Genomic DNA, 20,383 nt, shown 5'->3' with positions numbered 1-20,383 from the left:
AAAATGAAGAAATAAAATAGTTACAACTTGTAGCTATACTCAAATGATGCAAGGAATTGAAAGTGACTCAAAACACCGCACTCACTGATAAAGCTAGCAAAAACCTTATTTTGTAGACTGGTTTGAAATCAACTTGACTCAATTGTCACGATACCATTATGGTACATGCATCTACCATGGTAAGTAACAGAGAAACCAAACAGCCTTCTACAATAATTTGACAGGTCTACACAAATTGATTGTTGATATCTACCGATTTCTCTCTGAATAAATCTGATTTACATGAAGAAGCAGTCTGAAGGAAATGTCAAATTCTGCGAATCTTTCAGTCATGCAAACCTCAAGCTGAATTCCCCCATACTATAAACCCCCCATCCCTTAGCTCTCATCAGAAGGGAGGGAAAAAGAAAAAAATAGTTTAAGTTACGTAAACATTCAGAAGCAAAACTGCAAGGATAGAAGCATACAAGTTACTTTCAAGCAGTGTAGACTGTGAGCATGTAATGCACCAGCAACTCCATGGTAACTGCACTGCTAAACTTAGAAAGATTAAAGAAAACTGTTGTGTGTTTTTTCACTTCCACGTAAAAATAAGCCTTTCTGAAATTCCTGATCTTTCCCCATTCACAATAAACGCTGTCAATTAAATTACACTGGGGTATATTAAATACTTAGAAGTACCTTTACGCCAAACGTCTCTACTAGCAAGGATATGAATATCAGCAATAATATTAACCAGTTTCCTCTTACCTTGTTCTTTCTGAAACCCTTAATAATCAGATAAATAAGTTACCTCAAAAACGTCAGAACTGAGATTGTCAATAAAAAGCCTTAAAATAAGATTCTACTGTTTAAAAACAAAATTTTACAAATGCAACCACATGCTGAAAAACTGCACAAAAAACTTGACACAAAATAACCTAAGCTAGAATATGTATTTCAAAATATATCTCTACTGTTGCTATTTCATCAACGTATTAAAATATTTCAGTGAGAGCTGACATTCTGCTACTTCTAAGCAACAGAACAGAAAACAATGCAATTTCAAGGTATGTCAGGCTAACTTTCTATTTTTCTTTTGCTATTTGGAGAATTCAGCACAACTTCATGGTTAATTATAGAAATACACAAGTTACCTTTTAATTATATAGAGTGAAACAGCTTTCCATAATCCAACACAGATTTTCTCCTCCTTTAGTTGGGAGTTCTAGCACTAATGGCATAGAGTAGACACACGGGTAGCGAGGAGAGTAGCAGATTGAGAAAAGCAGAGAACAAAGTAAACATGCCTTAACTTTTTGCTTCACTTTTAGAAATGGGGAGAAAACGGTCTTACCACCCGCCACCCCCAAGAAAAAAATAGAACATTTCTCAGCAAGCAAAAGAAAACAGGATTCCTCACATCCCAAAACCCCTCCTGATTTTCCTATGGATTTCCTATGCCGCAAGTCCCAGCAAACTGCTCTACCACCTGTAGGGATGTGACCTTAAAGCCAGGTGTCACACTTTTAATGAACAGGCTGCAGAGCCAGGCAACCAACTCCCCTAGAAAACTCAGTGTCTACCCAAGAGGACCAGAGGAAACAGACATGTAGGCTCAAAACTGCCTCATTTATCCCACAGAAGAAGCCTTTGCAAATTAGGGAAGAGGTGCTACAAGTGAACTAGGAAGGCAACTGAGGGGTATACATACTCGTGACACAAGCCCAAACGACTGCTGCCAAAACCCCCAAAATCCTAAGTTACTGACACCAAAGAGCTCAAACATTCAGCTTACCCAAGCTGTGTTTGAAACAAATGACAAGAATTGATGGCCCTTAAACAAAATGCACAAAGGAAAGTAGCTTTTAACCCCAGATTGGCAAATATCAACATTCATTCAATTTTCTTAATAACTTCCCATTTGTAGTTATTTCATTAGGTTCCAGACTTGTCAGGACTCTGGATTTCAAATTCCTATCAGGATTTTTTTTTTTTTTAATCCTTCCCTGGATGCCAATCAAGTTCAATAAAAACTTGAGTGTTGGGTAGTGAAAGGAGCCAAGTGGCTTCTCAGGGACAACTAACTACACTAACTTGTCTGTAGCATCAAGGATGATGTATGCTCAGCCACTGCTAGCAAATCCATTAATGCTATCACATTTTTCACTCTGCATGCTAATTAAGCATCCCTCCCTCCTACCTTTGACTCTCCTACTTAAACTGCAGTCTCTCTGAAACAAAGACTACATATATTACTCTGCTTAGCATGATGGACCTCTGTTACTGTATGTTCCCCAAGTAGCACTAGTAGCAGTATAACGATATGTTTAACACCACACTCAAAATCATGTTTCAGAATAAAATAATCCAATATATTTGAACTAGAATCAGAGCAGAAGAAGTGAAGAGAACGTACTAAACTCTATCCTGGTCTGTTCTTTCACTTTACTTCCATATGATTCCTGATCTGTAAAAGTTTCACTTCAAATATCTCTGTTTCATCATTGCAATTATTAAATATAATTAGCTTCACATGACTTACCGAAGTTTTCTTCTTGCAGACCGTGTGAAATAGGAGCAAGATGATACAGGAATAACAGAGGCACCTCCCCTTAAAGTAGGAAATTCACCATTATTTTACACTACTTATTTAAATAGAAACACACAAAGCAAAAAACATGCACATTTTTAATTACAAGCAGAACTAACCTAAGACACACAAATGTTAGAATTTTTCTTATGGCACAGAAATCCACTAACAAGTTTGCTGTAACCCTGCCAAGACAGAACTTCTATTCATCAGGATTTTCTTAATTTTTCATTCAATCCTAATCATATTTCTCTCATTTTCCCTCAAAATGTTCTGAATACCTGCCCTCTTCCCACATTATGACTTTTGGACAGGAAAAGTGGAAAAGAGAAATATATTCTTTACAGCATGAGAAGTCCACTACAAAAAAAAAAAACACAAAAACCCCCCAAAAAAAGTAGTGACTGGCTACATTTCTGCAACGTTAAATCTGTCAATGTATGCACCAGGCTTTTAATATACCAGTATGGGATACATTAGATTTTGCACAAACATTGCCACAAAGGGCAACTGCATACAAGCAGATATTTTACTCTTGTATCTAGTATGGCTGTATCAGACAAATTACTTGGGTTTATTCCATTTCCTTGTTATCAGACAGATATCCTTTGTCTACATCTGACTAGATGTAATACAATTTTATGAAATCCCATCACAAGCAAAACATAGTACCAAAAGTTATTTCAAGCCTTTGGGTCAGGACATCACCACCACCTACTTGCCTTTCTGACAGCAAGTTACAGCTACATGCAGTACATTCTATTAACCAGGAAGAAAAAAAATGTTTGGCATTAAGGAACAGGTATATCAGATCCTGATTCTGCACTTTCAGTGAAGAAAGCTTATTTACTCACACCACTGTAACTTTTGCTTGTTCTACAGCTATGTCACTAAACTATATACAATTCAATTATTAACTACTTTTATGCCAAATCTGTGAGATTATCCACAAAGTAACATAAATATTAATCAGAAGCAAGCACTGCAAACCAGAAACCTGCTTTAAATCAATTCCTCATTAGCCTGAACAGTATAACCGTCATCACCTTAAGCTCTGAAAAAAGTACCTACCTACCTTTTAAAGATTAAACTACATAGGCCATTAAAGCTTTCTTACATATTTTCTATGGCCTGGGCTGTGATCTGATTTCTTTAAACACTTTCTAGAACATCCACTACATATTTGCGAAGAGAGCTTACTGTTCTGCATCTGTATTTAATCTGCATGATATCTTTCTCTTGGCTGAATTCTTTTTTGACAGTGCAGCTTGGTGCTGATGCTCTTCCCCAGGAGTGTAATGTGGCCCCAGAACAGACATAACTTCTTCATTTTGAAGGTTGGTGTTTCTTCCCTTGTGAACATGGTCTTCTTTGGACTTTGCAGAACTTTCAAGAGACTGAGGAGTATCTTTCTGCAACAACAGTAAATTGTGTAAGAGTTTCAAAGCACTTAAAGCTATTGCTTCCCACTCAAAAACCTGCAAGTTTTAAAGTAGCTTTGAAAGGAACAAAAAAGTTTACCCTACCTTGTGAAAATCATGTTATATCTAGCAGAAATTATCTTCTAATGGTATTAACAAGATAAATTCTGTCTAGAAAGTGACAGTGAGCATGCTGCGGTAGTTGCCAAGTCTCTCACACTCTAATATGCATTAGGTTACCCAGTCACTCAAACTAGTAACTTCCAGTTACGTAGTTTTACAGAGGACTGCCATAACACTTTCAGAAAAGCACTGAGACATTGCTTTTTAAAAAGTTCTAGATTCTCACTTTCAAAAATTTTGCTCTCAAAATGGCAAGTGAAGTTAATCACGAGGCAAAATTCTCCATCCTAATTACAATCATAGTTGCTGAAGTGCTACAGGATTCATTCTCAAAGACTGTACCTCAACAAGCTCTACTCCTGAGGCTTCTTCAGCTGCATTGCTACATCTGATGTACCTTATGGCACTAATAATTCCCTGAACAGCAATGCGCTTGCGTTCTCTGTAGTGCAAGGCTTCAATCTCCTTCCCCATTTCAGCTATGGCTTTCAAAACTGTCTCAACTGCAAAAAAAGAAATTTCCACATAAGTTTTAAAGAATGACAATATCAAAATGTCTGAACACAAGACTCAACAGAAAAGTAAAGATAATTTGTTACTAAATACTAAATTGATTTAAAACAAAATTTTGGAAGATTTTTTGTTGTTTACACCACATGGAAAGACCTTTAAACAATAAACCTTTTTAGCTCAAAAGCTTCCCCATTATCAGATATCTCAGTTTCAGGTAAAATTTCTAATTCACTGTATTCTTCAGTATAACAGTCTTTAATTCTGATTTAGAACATTCAGAGTAAAACTTCCAGGCAGATCTGTAGCTCATATAAGCTGCGACAGTTCTGCAGCTAATGGTGCCGTGATACTTGCTGTAAGATGAGGATTTAGCCTATAATACATTCTAGTGTTCTTAAATGACATTAAAATTCATGTAATTACTTATCGTAACTGTGCTGCTTATTAACTGATACTTTAACTGCTTCGAGTAACACCAAACTGAAAAAGGCTACAAATCTTAAAGATACTTTACGGTATGATACCTTTATTGTTTTTACAGTATTTCAAAAAGTTACTTGGAGGTCGTGGAAAAGGATAATAGCCACCAATGACAGTTTTCTTCATTTGATTAGCTTCGTTTTGTGTTTTAGTCCATTGAATGAAGTTTTTCACTTTAGTATCCTTGGTGTATGGCTGGCCCTTGTGCCACCCTTTTAAAACAAAAATAATCAGGTTACTGTCATCTGTTCTCATCCTGAAACTATGCTGAACACTACACAGAAAAAATGAATTGAGAAAATCTGAACTAGAGAATACAAAAGACATCTTTCCACTTGTCAACCATGTTTTATCAAATGGGTATCTTGAATTCCTTGACTAACAGTTGCATTTGACACTGAAAGTTAGACAACTGTTAAATAATAAAAGGAAATAAAACAACTAGTAAAAATGCTACCAGAACACTTTCTCACAGAGGCATACAAACTAATAAAATTATCAGAAACTGTTTTATTAGCAGGAAAGAGCAGAAAAATTATCTTCATAAGGTTCAGCAAAGATTGTTACTGACAGGTAATTGACAATTCATTGTTGGCTGGTTTGAAATCAAGATACAGACTAAATACCAGTTTTATCAAAGAAATGGAAATCTGACCAAGTCTATGTATAGCCTCTGAACTGAAACAGATCTTATCCAATGGTTTGCAATCTCCAGCTGTAGTTCTCATTTAGGACCCAAACAGATTTAAAATGAACTAAAGCTAGAGGGGAAGAAAGCTTAAGTATTTAATTAGAAAATTAAGCACAAAATGTACTGAAGGAAAGCAAAGGAAGAAAACCTCCAACCTCTCAAACATTTAATTTAGGAGTAAATTAAATCATTAGAAACCTAGTAGCAAACAGGCTAGCTTGCTTTGCTAGTCCAGTTAAGCGCAACATACCCGACTTAGCTTGTCAGGAAAGACCATGTATATAGAACTGACTATGTTCAGGTACCTGTGCTAAAACGCACATAGTTCTCTCTGTTCCTACTTGTCAGTGGGAAGATTGAGACTGGCTGACTGATACGTTAGAAACACTGAAGAAATGAGCTGAATAAACAAAGATATTGCTATTGCATTTTATACTCCTTTGCAATTAGGTCAGTACATCATTCGCCTGTAACACTGCTATAATCTGCTTCCTGATTCAAGAGCAAATATAGTATTAACAGCTGTGCCTGCTCCTGCCTGTGACATTAGGAGTGATGGTATCTAGTGGGCAGTACCACAGGACCATAAGAGTATGGTAACTGCAGGTGGGAGTACTCAAACAAGACTATGTCAAAGTAACATGCCTTCAGCGCAGCCCCGAATCACATCCCTTCACCAGACCACACGATCTAAACTTAGGACAACTATACCTCTTTGGTTTTTCTTTTTTTTTTGTAATAAGGAAATCTATAAGCCAGAAAAGCTGCAAGTGATTTTTAATTTTTTTTAAGGAAGTGGCAATCTGCATTGCTACGCTATCAAAGATTTAAAAGTTTGAAAGAATAAGTAAATATATGACTTAACCTAGTTAATACTTTGGTACTTTTTCTAAGGGGCACCCATTAATGCCTCACAAGAATGTAATTTGCCTTTTTCTTTTTGCAATGGTATTATTAACTTAAAAGTCATTTGTGACAGGGAAACTAATACTATGCACTGATTATTTTGTTGTGAATGACAAAATCCTTTCCAAAGAAGTTAGATGAGAACTACATAAAACTGGGTTACCTGTAATGAATATTTGACTTTCATTTGAAGTCGTAAGGTAAATTGTGCTGGAAGGATTCTCAGCGACGTCCCGCATCACTCTCATCTGTGTACACACCAAATATGTCACTGGAGAAAAAAAAGCCTTCAGTTTTTTTCCTGATACTTCATTGCTTTTAGAACGTCAAGACTGACACATGCTGGATTAATTTTAAGTGCTCTAAACAAGACATTTTAGTTCTTGACCCTACAAATGCTTCAGCATGTATCAAACCTCCATTATAAGTTACAATATAGAGATGTAATTAAATTTTCAATTTAATAACTGTGCAAGGAAATTTCAGCATACATATTAGGACTAAAACATGAGATACTTCATCAGGTAGGATACCAATGAAACAATAGTAAAAATAGGGATATTAGATGACTATGTTTCTTAAGGATAAGCAGCATAAAATAACGGAAAGCACAAGAAATTACGACATGCCACTGCAAAACTTCTAAATAAGAGTACAAACTCACTCTTTCATTAATATCTCAGTTAAACACTGGAATGTCATTCTTTGCCACTTCCCCAAAACATTTAAGATGAATACAGCCATAACCTTAACAAGGTTGTGCAGCTGGTCCTGCATCATATGATATAGAAAAATGCGTGTGACACCAACCAGTGTTAATGGAAGGATGAGTGCTTGGAGGAGAACAGAAAGAAGGCAAGAAGAGATATTTTAAGTTATTTTAAAATCCTTCATTAAGGATTCCCCAGATTGAAATTTATCATTCTTAGCTCACACACAGTAACTAATACAGCTGGATGGTGACTGCTGTTCGGCCAAAAAATATTTACTCAAAGAAATGAAGCTTTCCCACTTTCACATCTCCCTCCAATCTTCTTAGATTATTCCCATCTACATAAAAAATACTTATTTACAGGAAAAAAGGATTAATAGATTTGACCAGCTGCCTTATTTATTTGCCTCTGATGCAAGAGATGTTGCCCCAGGTGCTTCACTTAACTTTGTTTGACATTAATGAGATCAGATGAACCCCAGGGCCATCTGCCCATCTATCTGTTTAGACTAACTTGCAGATTGCAGTATGGTAAGGGTTCCACATATTTAAACTATTTTTTTTAATTTCTGATCAGCTATTTTCTGTTTAAGGAGATAAACCAAGTAATTGTTTTATTCAGTGGCAATTATACTCACAATTTGAAATTAGCAACCAACTAGAAAAACATTATAAACAATTATCAATAAGTATTATAGAAAGATGAATACTTGGGTGGATAAGCTTAAACACATCTGGCTGAGAAGTTGCAAATATTTCCAGTATGAATGGTTGGTCTGAGGTCCCATCAACAGCATGTGCCCAACGATAGAGCCAGAAATCTTCACCATGTTCTATATAAACAAATAATAAGAAAAATGTATAAGCATTTGTTCAGAAAGTTAAAAATTGTTTGATAAATTCTGAAATTTATACTTATAGAAACACCTCTCTTTCTTGTTCGTTCAGCCCTTCCTACAAATGTCACAAGACCAATAACATCACAGGAATGGTTGTTCGGTAAGTCATCCAGTTCTGACCTAAAACAAAAGCAGAACAAAAAAAGTGGGTATTTGTCATAAAGATTTCTCATAAATTCTTTTAAAAAAAAAAACATTCCCAATTAACATTCAGTGTAACGTAGCAAAATTTAAGGTCCAGCTTGAGAACCAACAAAATTCTACTTTACCTTGTGATAAACCGATATTTAACTTCAGGTAATCCCCATTCTGGCTTAACAATTTCTTCTGGAATAATACTTATTTTAGTGGGAGGGTTTCGAACATTAAGGCTGATTTCTGATAAAGAGAAAAAAAGTAAAGTGCGGCATGAATACAATCTAAAAAAGCCCACACCAAACACTTAAAAAACCCACAAAAAACTCAAGGCAAAGCATCTCAAATGAAGTATTCCAACTTTGTCTCACTACTTGTGAAATTACTAATAAATTCCTCTGACTCTATGTTTTCATCAAAATAAAGTAAGGAATTCAAGTACAGCATTCAACAACGCAATTTTAAAATCTGAGCAATGCTGAACTTTCCAATTCCCTACAAGAGCCAATTAGTCCTATCCAGCCAGGTATTTTAAAAACCAGCAACAGAAACTAATACTACAGTACTGACTAGATATAAAGTACTTTTTATGCTAGCTTCATTCTGAAATGTCACCAAGATCTAAAACTGATTTGCAGTCAACAAAGACAGAACTTGCAGAAGAGAACTACCACATCTGATACCAGTTCAGGTAGTTATTAATGTGACAGAAATATGCCACAGCCATGGAGGAAAACAAAAGGCCCTCTCACATCTATCACACCTGAGAAGTTTAATTCATTAAGCAGACTGTTTAAATGCTGAACAACAAACATGGTGGAGCACTGGGGGAAGCGAGGGGTTCTGTGACCAGAAAAAAATACAGGAAGAATGGCTTCAGCACCTAGAATACACAAGAAGGTACCCTATTGTCTCTACTCATAACAAGACCAATCTTGCTGGTATGAAAAAGACAGATTCTGATGAAGTTTCTACAAGATGCCTGGATTTGGGTAAGGGCTGATTCAAATAATGCACCCAGAAAAGTAATTAAATAGGTATAAATAATGTATACAATTGTTTATGTATGTAATTATATCTGACCTCTCACCCTAGCAGTGCAACATTAGGAAGATGTTATACTTGAAATCAGATCCTCTACTGAAGAACTTTCTTTTGGCTGCCTTCTAGAAATGTAGTTGGAGGATAACTGCAATTTTGCACATAGTTGTTTCAGGACAGAATCTCAAGAGAAATTTCCTGAAAACAAAACTTTCCTATGCATCAAAACTATTTATCAATTGTTTTGTCATCTGAGATGAAATTAAAGTCATAAACTCAGGACTATACCCTGGCATGATTCAGAAGCTAAGGTCAGCCCAGGCTATTTGAAACCACAGTTTCTGTCAGTACCACATAAATTCAGTGATCTATGAAATTGCACACACTACCTAGTAGTGGAATTCAAGGTGTTTGTACTAACTATTTAAGCTCCAAAGGACTGAGATTCTGAAACAGCAGTTCTCAGCGTGTCATGCAACACTGCAGCTGCAAACAGAAGTAAGCCATGCAGAATTCGCTTCACAGAAGTCTAGAAGAGGCTGGAAGTGTACTGTCTTGCAAGAACTCTGAATTTGGAAAGCTCTTTGCCACGTGGCCTTCTTTAACCCTCCAGATATATTTTACAACATTTGCAGATGCATGGTTATAAGGTAACACTGGAAAGTTGAGATTTGATGGAATTAAAAATTGGAAATAGATGATGAAAAAAGTTAATTGTTACTTAAGCGATTCAGTGTAATTTTTACTTTAACTAGCTAGCTGAAGAACTTTGGGAGCACTCATTGTGTGTACTTAAGCCCCCCCGCCCCGAAATATTGCTCCATATTGGGCATATACAGACATATTTATATTAATGGAGTAATTAGCAAGGCATTAACTTTCAATTAATCCAATCAAAAAACCCAAAACCACAACCCTCACACACCAGGAGTTGCATAAAATCAATTTTAAAACTGCTCTAGAAATTTTTCTGGATATTCTGTTCTATTTAGACTCTGTCTTATAGGACGTTTGGGCATGAGATCTATCAGTGCATGGTATTATATGCTTTATAAGTTCATATCAAGATAAAAATCTGAGCTTTGCGCTGAGAAAAGAAATAAGATACTGCACATACATTGTGCAAAGATTACTAATTTCTACAGGTCATCCACAGTCTGAAACTACACCATGGCACTTTACTACAGACTGACTTTTAATTCTTCTATTACATGTCTATTACCATGTACAGCCCACTGGCCCGAATTTCCATTTTGACTTCATTAACATTTCTACCCCAATAACGCTTGCAGAAATCAGTACTGTAGTGTGAATGAAACCATTAAAACAAAATCATATTTGCCTATAAAGTCAGTCACTTCAGGCAGCATATTTTATTCTGTCCTTTTCCCACAGAAAGGTTTGTGGCAATTATAATTGTTTTTAGGGCTAGCTTGTAATCATCAGCAGCTTCCCTCACAAACTTCCATTTTTGTCTAAACATTTCTCTCTCCTGCCAATTCAGCACAAACACTTCAGACATTAAGATCTGGTTTTAAGGCAAAGATACATTAGGCAGAGTATACACTGCTTCTAGCAGTGAAAATACTATTTTTGTGCACTGTAGCAACTGCATTAGGAAACTGTCATCGTTAGTAAGTTATACATACATCACCCTTCACTAACACACATACTGTTTCAAGAAGTTACTGGAATTTTCTGAATGTTGGCTGTTAATTTTTTTCTGAGTATAAAAACACAAAAGGGAAAAGAACTCAGATTCAGCAAAGCAGGAGAGAACCCACCACCACCACGCTGACCAAGTCCAGTTTGAAAAGGTTATTATTGTTACACTGCAGCACTTTTATTTCTGTGGCATAGCTCCTACGAACATGTCACATTAAACAACTGCAAGTACGAGAATACTTTCTCATAGCCAAAGAATTTTGTTCATATAAGCGCTTCCATGGTGTTGCTGTTCCGGCATAGACAGTCATCAATGCACCTTTTTATTCAATGGAGCTTTGCAGATAGTCTGGGCCTTGACCACATACACTAAAATAGTCTAAAGTCAGATCAGGTAACAACGTGCTTCAATGACCTGGAAGAAGGTGTAAGCAGTGCACAAACAATACCTGTATTATTAATCAGGAAGCAGAATCAGATTAAAATTCAGTACAAGAGGCCTGTCTTTATGACCCCAATACCTGAAATCAGGGGTTAGATTTTTATTTATTTTTTAAAGAAAGGTTTTAAATAATTTTGGTATTAGGCTTTGTAGACACAATCCAAATCTAAACAGGGAACAGTAAGAACTTGGATAATAAGGCACCTTTCAAAGCTAATATTTAAGGATATATACCTTACCAATTCATTTTAGCTGTGGATCACCTATTTTATTTCTATGAAGAGCTATCTTTTTACAGCTATATTTCATGGAATCAAAACAAGTTTCTGCAATACTTAACCAATTGTAGCAAATCTCTTCATCTGTGAATCCCCTGGGGTTGGCTGTGTTTTAAATGGGTAACTGGCTTTGATAGCATACTCTTCAAGAAGAAGTACCGTGCCAACCTTAATACTGTTATACCATTCAGGACACAGTGAATTCCACAAAACCATTGACATCATGCCTGAACCATCAGCAACTTCAAAGTAAGCCTAAAGAAAAAAAAAGGAGGAAAAAAAAATAGAGAGACAAAATACATTCATCTTTTATTTATCATCGTTCTGGTACATATTTATTTTGGATAAAGCATCAGCTACTTGACTCATGAAAAATTTCTCTGAGGATTATAAATGGGTATAGAACATGTTCCAAAACTTGTACTGAATACTAGAGTTTAAGAAATCCCCTTGTTTCCACATAAGAATTTTTCCCCAGCAACTCCAGCCCAAACTCTTTATCGTTCCAGTACTCAGTAATTGCACATGGTGTCAGTTTCACTCTGTGGATTTTGGAGGAGGTTGGGGAAATACCATGCAAAAGAAACAATATTGAAAGATGCTTCTGTATCAGAGAGAATGCTGTATTTAGAACAACATTTCAAAATATCCATGAAGGACAACTGTATTTTGGAAGTTGAGGTCTTACAGAAGCATTTGCTAAACTTTATTCTCAAAACACAACACAAATCTCATTTTAGAACAAAAGAAAAAATGCAGAAAATTTGCATTGCAAACCACTCTTTTCATTGACCTTTTTTTCACGAAAAAGCTTTCTACCTGATTTTTTTTTTTTTTTTTAACCGGGTGAACTTTGAATCCCTAACTGAGCAGATCACCGAGCAGTGAAAAATATTTTTAAATGCTTCTATAATGGTCTTAAAAGGTAGTAATCCACTGGAAAAAAATCTCAGCTCCGTTAAAATGCTTCATTTTATCCATTCACCTGCCAGCCTCAAACTGCTTCTGTTCCGACTACCATCCCACTCTCTTAAATTCTTGAATACATATAACACCTTATGTGTTCTTCCCCCTTACTGCTTCTAAAATCCTTTTCCTTATTCCAAGTTCAATACAGAGATTATACAAATCAACACTTGTTAGTTCATTCTAATATTCCTAATTAGTCATGAACCACGCATCCTTGAAAGTAAGGTGTATCGCAGAATCTTTTGTTATCCCATTATTTTTATTGAATAACAACAGTTAGGCACACACCACTATCTAAAGGAGGAATACATAAAGCAAAAAGCATGTAAAAACCTATCTTCTAACTTCTTTAGCTAAATTGGCTCTGGGTATTGGCTCTACACCTAATACCAGGAAACGTGGCTGATGAACTGTCACAAAAGTTAGGAGTACCTATCTAGACTGTCTACTGAGAAGTAGCTCCAATAAAAAGACTCAGATTTATCTTCACATGCAAAGGGAATGGAAATGTGGAATAGGAGGGCACAACAGTCCTTCGCTAAGACATTTCATTTCTCTCTCTTCCCGTGCAAGAATTCATGAGTTATTAGAGTCTTTGTAAAGCGTTGCCTGTATGGGTTCTGGCTGGGATGGAGTTTATTTCCTTTGTACCAGCCTGCATGGGTGACTAATATAGTGTTGCCAACACACCAACGTTTTAGCTGTTGCTGACTGGTGCTTGCATGGTGTCAAGGTCTTGCCCAGTTTTTCACTCTGCCATGCCAGCGAGTAAGCTAGGGATGGGCAAGAGGCTGGGAAGGGACACAGCTGAGACAGCTGATCTGAACTGACCAAGGGGGATATTCAATGCCACATGACATCACGCTCTGATATAAAACGGGCTGCTAGCCTTCCCAAGTACATCTGCATCACCTGACTTCCCTGCCCACCCCTCTCCCCCTTCATCTTTTGAAGCCGTCTTTATCTCAACCCATGGGTTTTTTCTCACTTTTGCTCTTCCAGTTCACTTCCTCACGCCCCTAGAGAGGGCAGGGGAGAGCAAACGACCAGCTGGTAAGTGCTTAGCTGCTGGCTGGGACCAGCCTACCACACCTCCTCTCTCTGCTTCGAGAAGCTCTACACAATCACAAGTAAAATATATTAGGAATCACAGGTAAAATATATTAGGAAAATCATTAAGAATGTTACAGTAAAACAATCTATCTGAAAGTCACCAGGTGAGAGAATTAGGGGATACAAATTGTTACAATTTATTTACCTTGCTTTTTTTTTTTTACATCCAGTTTCCAAAGCATAACCAGAAACATTCAAGCTATTAAGCTACTAAAAAACACCAAATACTTTTTTTCTTCACAAAAATCTCAACTGAACTATAGTAACTGAAACATATCTGCCAAAGTTTGTACATACAATCACTAAATTCACCATTCCCTGCTCCAAAGAGCTCAGCATTTTTACGATAAAGTAGCTACAACGTGAATCTTAACTTTATGTGCTTACTGTATAGGAGTAATGATTTCCAAATACCCTACAGCTATGTGTTTGCGTGTTAAACTATGTATTTATCGCTCTTTACCTGATAAGGCATATCCACTTTTTTCTCTGGTCTCCCGTAGTACCTTAGTCTAGATTTGTGCAGGACTCTCACAAGAAGCGGATGGAAGCGAACATTGCTTCTCCAGGTCATTTCCAGCTGACCAAGAGAAGTCAGCTTGGAGACTAAGGTTAGAGGAAAAAGAAAAAAAAAAAAAGACCAAAAAAGAGCATTTGTGACCGAGCATTTAACTTTTCAGGAGTAAAGTGCACAGGCCATGACGTCACGTGTACTTTCTTAATGTTTCTAACATCTAAAAAGGCTCACTTGCTGATAGCATACCCTGTGAAATCGTGTTCTGAGCTGTCTGCACACAGCATAGTTTCCTTTTAAAATTGAAAGCGAGAGTGACAACACATTTAAAATGACACACAAGTGTCAGATGTGCAGAACAGCTATTACAAAAGACACAGGCGTTAGCCTGCAAGGGCATGACGCCTGTGCGAAGTCCTGCTTATAACTCGCTCCTCACCAGGCTTTGCGGACTGGCCCAAGCCCCTCGGTGCTGACCGCATTTTGGATGGTAGCTCCCAGGTGCCAGCACCCACTCCCACAGACCAGTCGAGAAACTACTACCAGAAAGGATGTTCCCAACACCTCAGAAGACCGGGTGCAAGCACCATAGCTAGGTATTTTCAGTCAGATACTTATTTTGTCAAATACTGACAAAACTTATTTTGTCAAGTTTAAAAAACCCTCTCAGCATAGCACAAACGTGTCAGCTGTAATAGGTACAGCAGGTCCAAGGCGAGCGGAGGGCCGCTTCAGGCTGGGGAGCTCGGCCCAGCTGGCAGGCAGTGTGGCGACCGCGCCTTCCCACCTCACTGCAGCGACCGCACCCTCTCACCTCACGCGTGGCCCGGGCGGCCGGAGCAGGCCCGGCCTCCTCAGGGTGCCCCGGGGCTGCCTTCCACCTACATCCCCTGCTCCTACAGCCACCTGCTCTCCACTTACTGTCGATGTCCACCCGCGCTTGGGCCTTCTCCACCACCCACATGTCTCCGTAGGGATCCTCGTTGTTCCACAGCGGCAGGTAGTGCTGCCTCTCGCCGCGGAGGGGCTGCCGGTGGTGGCAGGTCAGGACATCGGGGGGCTCGGCCGCCCCCACCGGCTCCGGCTCCAGCTCCTCCAGGCAGAAGAACCCGCAGTTGAGGCGCTTCTCGGCGTACAGGTAGGAGCCGCGCGTGAGGCGCAGGCGCGTGCCGGCCCGCAGGTGCCCACGCTGCACCAGGCCGCTGAGGCGTGGCGCGAGGTGGCAGCGCTCCTGGCACTTGCCGTCCGCCAGCGTCACGTCGTACCAGTACTGCGGGGCGGCGCGCGGCGGCCCCTCGCCCAGGTACCGCTCCACCGCCACCACCGTGACGGGCGGCGGCTCGGCCGGCGCCACGCTCAGCTGCGAGGAGCCCTGCGCCTCCTCAAACACCCGCCGCAGCCACGAGGCCTCGCCGGCCGCCGACCCCCGCCCCTCCTCGGCGGGGTGGGCGCTGCCGCCGCGCTCCGGCCCGGGGTCCTGCATGGCAACTTCTTGGCGGCTCCTCCCCTCGCGCCGCGCCCGCCGCCGGGGGACGAGAACCGGGGCCGGGGCCGCTGCTGGGGAGGGGGAGGACGGCGGCCTCCTGCCGTCACGGACCGAGCCGCCGGGCCGCCGCCATAGCGCAGGGGCGGGGCTGGTGCGCGCGCGCGCGCCGCGGCCCATTCAAAGCTCCCAACGGTCACGGAGGGAGAGAGGCGGGGCCGGCGCGCGCTGCCGGGCCCGGGGGCGGGGGACGGTGACAGCAGAGCGGGCACAGCGCGGACGGCACAGCGGGCCGGGCCGCGGAGGAAGCGGCGGGGAGAAGCGGATGCCCTGGCGTCCGGTCCCCCCCGCCCCCTGGCGGCTGCCGGTACCGCAGGGCCCGCTCCCCCGGCGGGCCGGCGCCCCTGGCTCCTCTGGCGGAGAGGCGGGCGGGGGGGCGGTTGTTGGCCCACGGCGGGGCCGGCCCGCGGGTGCCCCTCCGCGCCGGGCCCGTAGGCAGCGGCCGGGCCTCCCGCTGCACCTGCCCCGGCCCCGCGGATGGGCCGTGCCCGGTACCGCGCCTGCCGTCAGGCGGGACGCGTCCGTAGGGCGGTGAAGCGTCCAGCTCCTGTAACCGCCTTCACCCTCCTCCTCAGGCGCTCCTGTATGTGAACTCGGCGTTCGTGCTGCAGCCCAAGTCCTGAGCAAGGCTGGCGTGGCGGTGCCTTCTTTCGTGGTAGACATGATCTGTTGCGTTGATCGATACAACCTCATTCACGACTTAAAAACGTGAACATTGCCCGAACCCCTTCTCACCGAGGTTGTTCAGGCTGTGACTTCACGTCACATCCAAGCCTTACCCGAAAAGTTTGTGGCACAGGCTTTTTTCCCCCCAGCTATTAAAGCAACGTGTGGATAAAATAACGGTGTGTGGCCTGTTCCCAGCTTCTGCCTGCACTCCCACAGGACTTGCAGAGAAAAGGGATTTTATTTCTAGCAGAGGTAATTGTTACGTGTATCGCTGTTGTGAGGATTTTTCTTATTATAAGTTACTGTGGTTTCCATCATGAAAACTATGTAGCTGTAGCTTTTGTGGAATGATAATGGGCTGATAGTAGAGTTAATACTTTATAATTTTGGATAAATTTGCATGCATTGCAGTTTCAGATACAAGAGGTTTCTCTCTTAGGAACTTGTTACTTTTTTTCTCTCCAGCAGAGGTCTAGCTAACATACCAATTTCAGCACTGGAACAGGGTTAATCTGTTTTGCTGAAGGCATGTCAACAGCGTGTTTTAATGACTGGTTATGTCTGTGAGTTCCTCTGGATGTGATTTCCCTGCCGTACCCGACCAGTGGGACGGATGTGATTGTATTAGAACCTGAAAGTTCAGAAACACTTGAAGAATCAGTAATGAATGGTGGTGAACCATCACAGAAACTTGGAGCTCAGTGTGTTCCGTGGAGCCTGTTCCATTGGGGCATGTAAGCAGCTCACTGAAGACTATGATTTTTCATATATGTACAACCAAGCACGCTGAACCGTACCAGTGTCGACCTCTGGTGAATCAATACTAAGTCTCAAATTCTCAGACATCATTAGCAGCCAAGTATCTCAGTCTTCATTTACAATGCACCTTAAGAAAAACGGCAATTAGCCTCTGTAGTGATGCTAGCGATGAATGGGCTACGCTGCATAGGAGGATGTTATTACATTCTGTTAAACATTACATTTAATATATGTTGGAGAAATACAAGGCAGAAAAGAGTAAAAGGTGATTACCTGTAGATTAAAAAAAAGAAAAGCACTATTGTGAAAGATAGTAAAGCTTACTGTAAAACACAGTTGTTCACCACAAAGTTTTGAGGACAAAAATGGAAAAGGCTTTCTAATAGATTTTACCATTATCTGCTAGGCACTTACGTTAAATCAACCTCAAAAATAACAGGAAGCAATTAAATAATGCTAAAATAACATTTGAGGTGATTATCCAGCAGACATTCTCTTGCCCTTTAATCAGCTCTATACGCTTTGAAAAGCAGTTGAAGAAAGTGGTGGGCTGTCATCAGGAAGATCTGTTACACTTCTGTTATGTGAAACCTTGATTTATTGCACAGGTTTTAGGATCTATAGAAGTCTTTCATATAGATTGCAGGTTTGCTTATGTTTCATTTAACTTAAATACAGCTGTCTAAACATGGAGCTGAACTTGTAAGCTACCTTTTGTGATGGTCTTTGGGGAAACAATTTCATTCCAGAGCAACTTGCTACCATGAAACAAACTACTATATGTAAAACAAATGTAAAACAAAGCTAAAATTAAAATGCCTTTTCATTTGAGCTCCAATAGCAATAGAATCATAGCATCATAGAAGATCTCAAGTTGGAAGGGACCCATAAGGATCATCCAATCCTTTGATCCTTGCAGAAGTCTTACTAAAAAAAAATTTAGTCTAATAGATAATGCAAATACAGTAGGTTAATATGTAACTTGCAGTGTGTGCGTATGTGTGTGTGTGTAGCTGTACCTTACTGCCTCGCTCTACTGTTTGGCAAATAGTTGTAAATTAAAGAAGATATTTTAGTTTTTCCTGTTGTGAGACAAAACCCCAAATGCTTTCACTTTGGACTGGCATTATTTTGTTTGCAAAAGTGTGGTTTAAAACAGTTTGTATCTCACCATCATATCTATGCCTTTAGGGGCAATGTGGGCAATACAACTTCATTGGGGCAGCTCTACTGTCAAGTCACGGTAAGTTTGCAGGCTTCTTAAGGTGACGCAGTTTCCACCAGGGAGAGAAGAATTCTGTGTGTTACTTACTAGTGCCTGCTAATTCACGCCTTCCCTTCCTGGCTTTTTTTGGCTACATTGCAGATTCTACAAAAAAAAAAAAATATGGTTGCTTTCTTATGCTGGATAGAGTCTAGCGGCCATCTCTCTGTTGCCTTTTGGCACCTATACGCTGATTTTGTGCAGCACCTTACAGAATATACAGCAGAAACCCAGATGCAGACTTAGAAGTATATAGGGCCAGGATGAAGTATGTCTGGTGTAGGGGAAGGGGACTAAGTAAATTGTGTATTAGCTTGATCCTGGCTGCTGCCTTAAGAAAGGGCAAGAGGAAGCCTGGTCTCATCTGTTGACTGGAATCCAATATGCACCTCCTCCATGATTTGCTTGTATGCCAGAAGCTGTATCAGATGAATTGGTATATGGATGGATGCTCCTTTGTCTCCAAGTGGGTTCAGTTTCTAGCAATTCACAACCTTCTGGTTTCTTAATAGTATTTTAATTGAACAACTTAGGATGAGGACTGGGGGAGGATCATGAACAAGGATGATCAGAGAAAGGCTAATTTAATTTTGTTGTAAATAAGTTGAATTTTAAGTAGTGCTCACACAAATGAGGGCCATAGTTGGACCCAGTTTGCATTTTGTTTAGTCAGTATTTCCCACAGAATATTCATATTTTTAAGGGTAGGGTGAGATGACTACTCTTGGTGGCTGGTACACCGCTGATTCAGTGGGTGTGCTGCCTATCTGCGTGTCAGTCAATGCCAGCGAGTGGGTGGGCCGGGAGGAGATTGTAGTGCCTAGCCAATGCAACACTTCCTCTGATGCTGCTTATGGCACCTGCCATAGCGATCAAGCTTAGTATATATATCAGATAAAAATACAAATAATGTTGTAGTCCCAGTCTAGACAGGGTAGATCAACCCCCACACCTAGGAACTGCAGGTTCGATTTGGAATTGCCTTTATTTGCTGTCACCTCTGGGCATTTTGTCCAGTTTTACTTTGCCTGCAGACTTCTACCAGGTGTCACTCGTCCAGATTTCGGCAGCGGCGGTTCCCTTTCACACACCGCCTTTCGGGCTGCTTTTTGGCTGGGCTACGCAGTCCAAGCCCGGAGCTGCTGCTGCAGGAAAACTTCTTGTGACGCGGCCGTCCAGGCTGGAGCAGCGTGCCTGCTAACGGCCCGGGAAACAGGCTTTTGTAAGGGCTCATCCTGAGCACAGGGCAACATTTATTTTTATATTTTTAATAGAAATGGAGCAGCCCTAAAGGGGCATGGCAAATGAACTTCTCTTTTCACTAAAGGGAATGGCAAAAGGTACAAACACCCGTTTACTGACCACTTCTCTGGTTTTGGTTCCTGAAGCTTTTTTTTTTTTTTTTTTTTTTTTTTTTAATAGAAAAGCATGTCAAGTTCACTTACCTGTTTTATTTGTGATGGGAGAAGTTTGTTTCTTTTTGCAAAAAACCAAACATGGACAAGACAAACACTGTCCCTAGCATTTTTCCTAGAAACTGTAGAACCATCTTGGCTGAAGTTAAGGGGGCAAAAAGAAAAACAACAACCAGGTAATAGTTAATACAGAAGATGAAAACTGTAGCCTGCTCTGAAAAACCTGACAATATTAGAAGCAATGGGAAAGCCAGGGTCT

General features: G+C 40.4%; 1 protein-coding gene across 1 annotated transcript in view; it reads right to left on the bottom strand.

The window, feature by feature from the left end:
* The window catches only part of RADX (RPA1 related single stranded DNA binding protein, X-linked), a 28,599-nt gene extending 12,500 nt beyond the window's left edge, over positions 1-16,099 (bottom strand). Inside the window, exons 1-11 of the mRNA XM_040614493.1 lie at positions 15,396-16,099; positions 14,424-14,566; positions 11,941-12,133; positions 8,587-8,695; positions 8,346-8,437; positions 8,129-8,251; positions 6,870-6,977; positions 5,154-5,321; positions 4,459-4,619; positions 3,773-3,984; positions 2,525-2,593 (exon numbers count right to left, since the gene is read on the bottom strand). Of these exons, the coding sequence (XP_040470427.1) occupies positions 2,525-2,593; positions 3,773-3,984; positions 4,459-4,619; positions 5,154-5,321; positions 6,870-6,977; positions 8,129-8,251; positions 8,346-8,437; positions 8,587-8,695; positions 11,941-12,133; positions 14,424-14,566; positions 15,396-15,957 (1,940 nt within the window). The 5' untranslated portion in view covers positions 15,958-16,099. The remainder of the gene's footprint in view (positions 1-2,524; positions 2,594-3,772; positions 3,985-4,458; positions 4,620-5,153; positions 5,322-6,869; positions 6,978-8,128; positions 8,252-8,345; positions 8,438-8,586; positions 8,696-11,940; positions 12,134-14,423; positions 14,567-15,395) is intronic.
* Between the last annotated feature and the right edge of the window lie 4,284 nt (positions 16,100-20,383).

This window comes from Falco naumanni, chromosome 14 (genome assembly GCF_017639655.2).
Source record: "Falco naumanni isolate bFalNau1 chromosome 14, bFalNau1.pat, whole genome shotgun sequence".
In the NCBI taxonomy this organism is placed as follows: domain Eukaryota; kingdom Metazoa; phylum Chordata; class Aves; order Falconiformes; family Falconidae; genus Falco; species Falco naumanni.
Note: the sequence above shows the minus strand (reverse complement) of the source record. Positions and strands in the feature narration are given on the sequence as shown.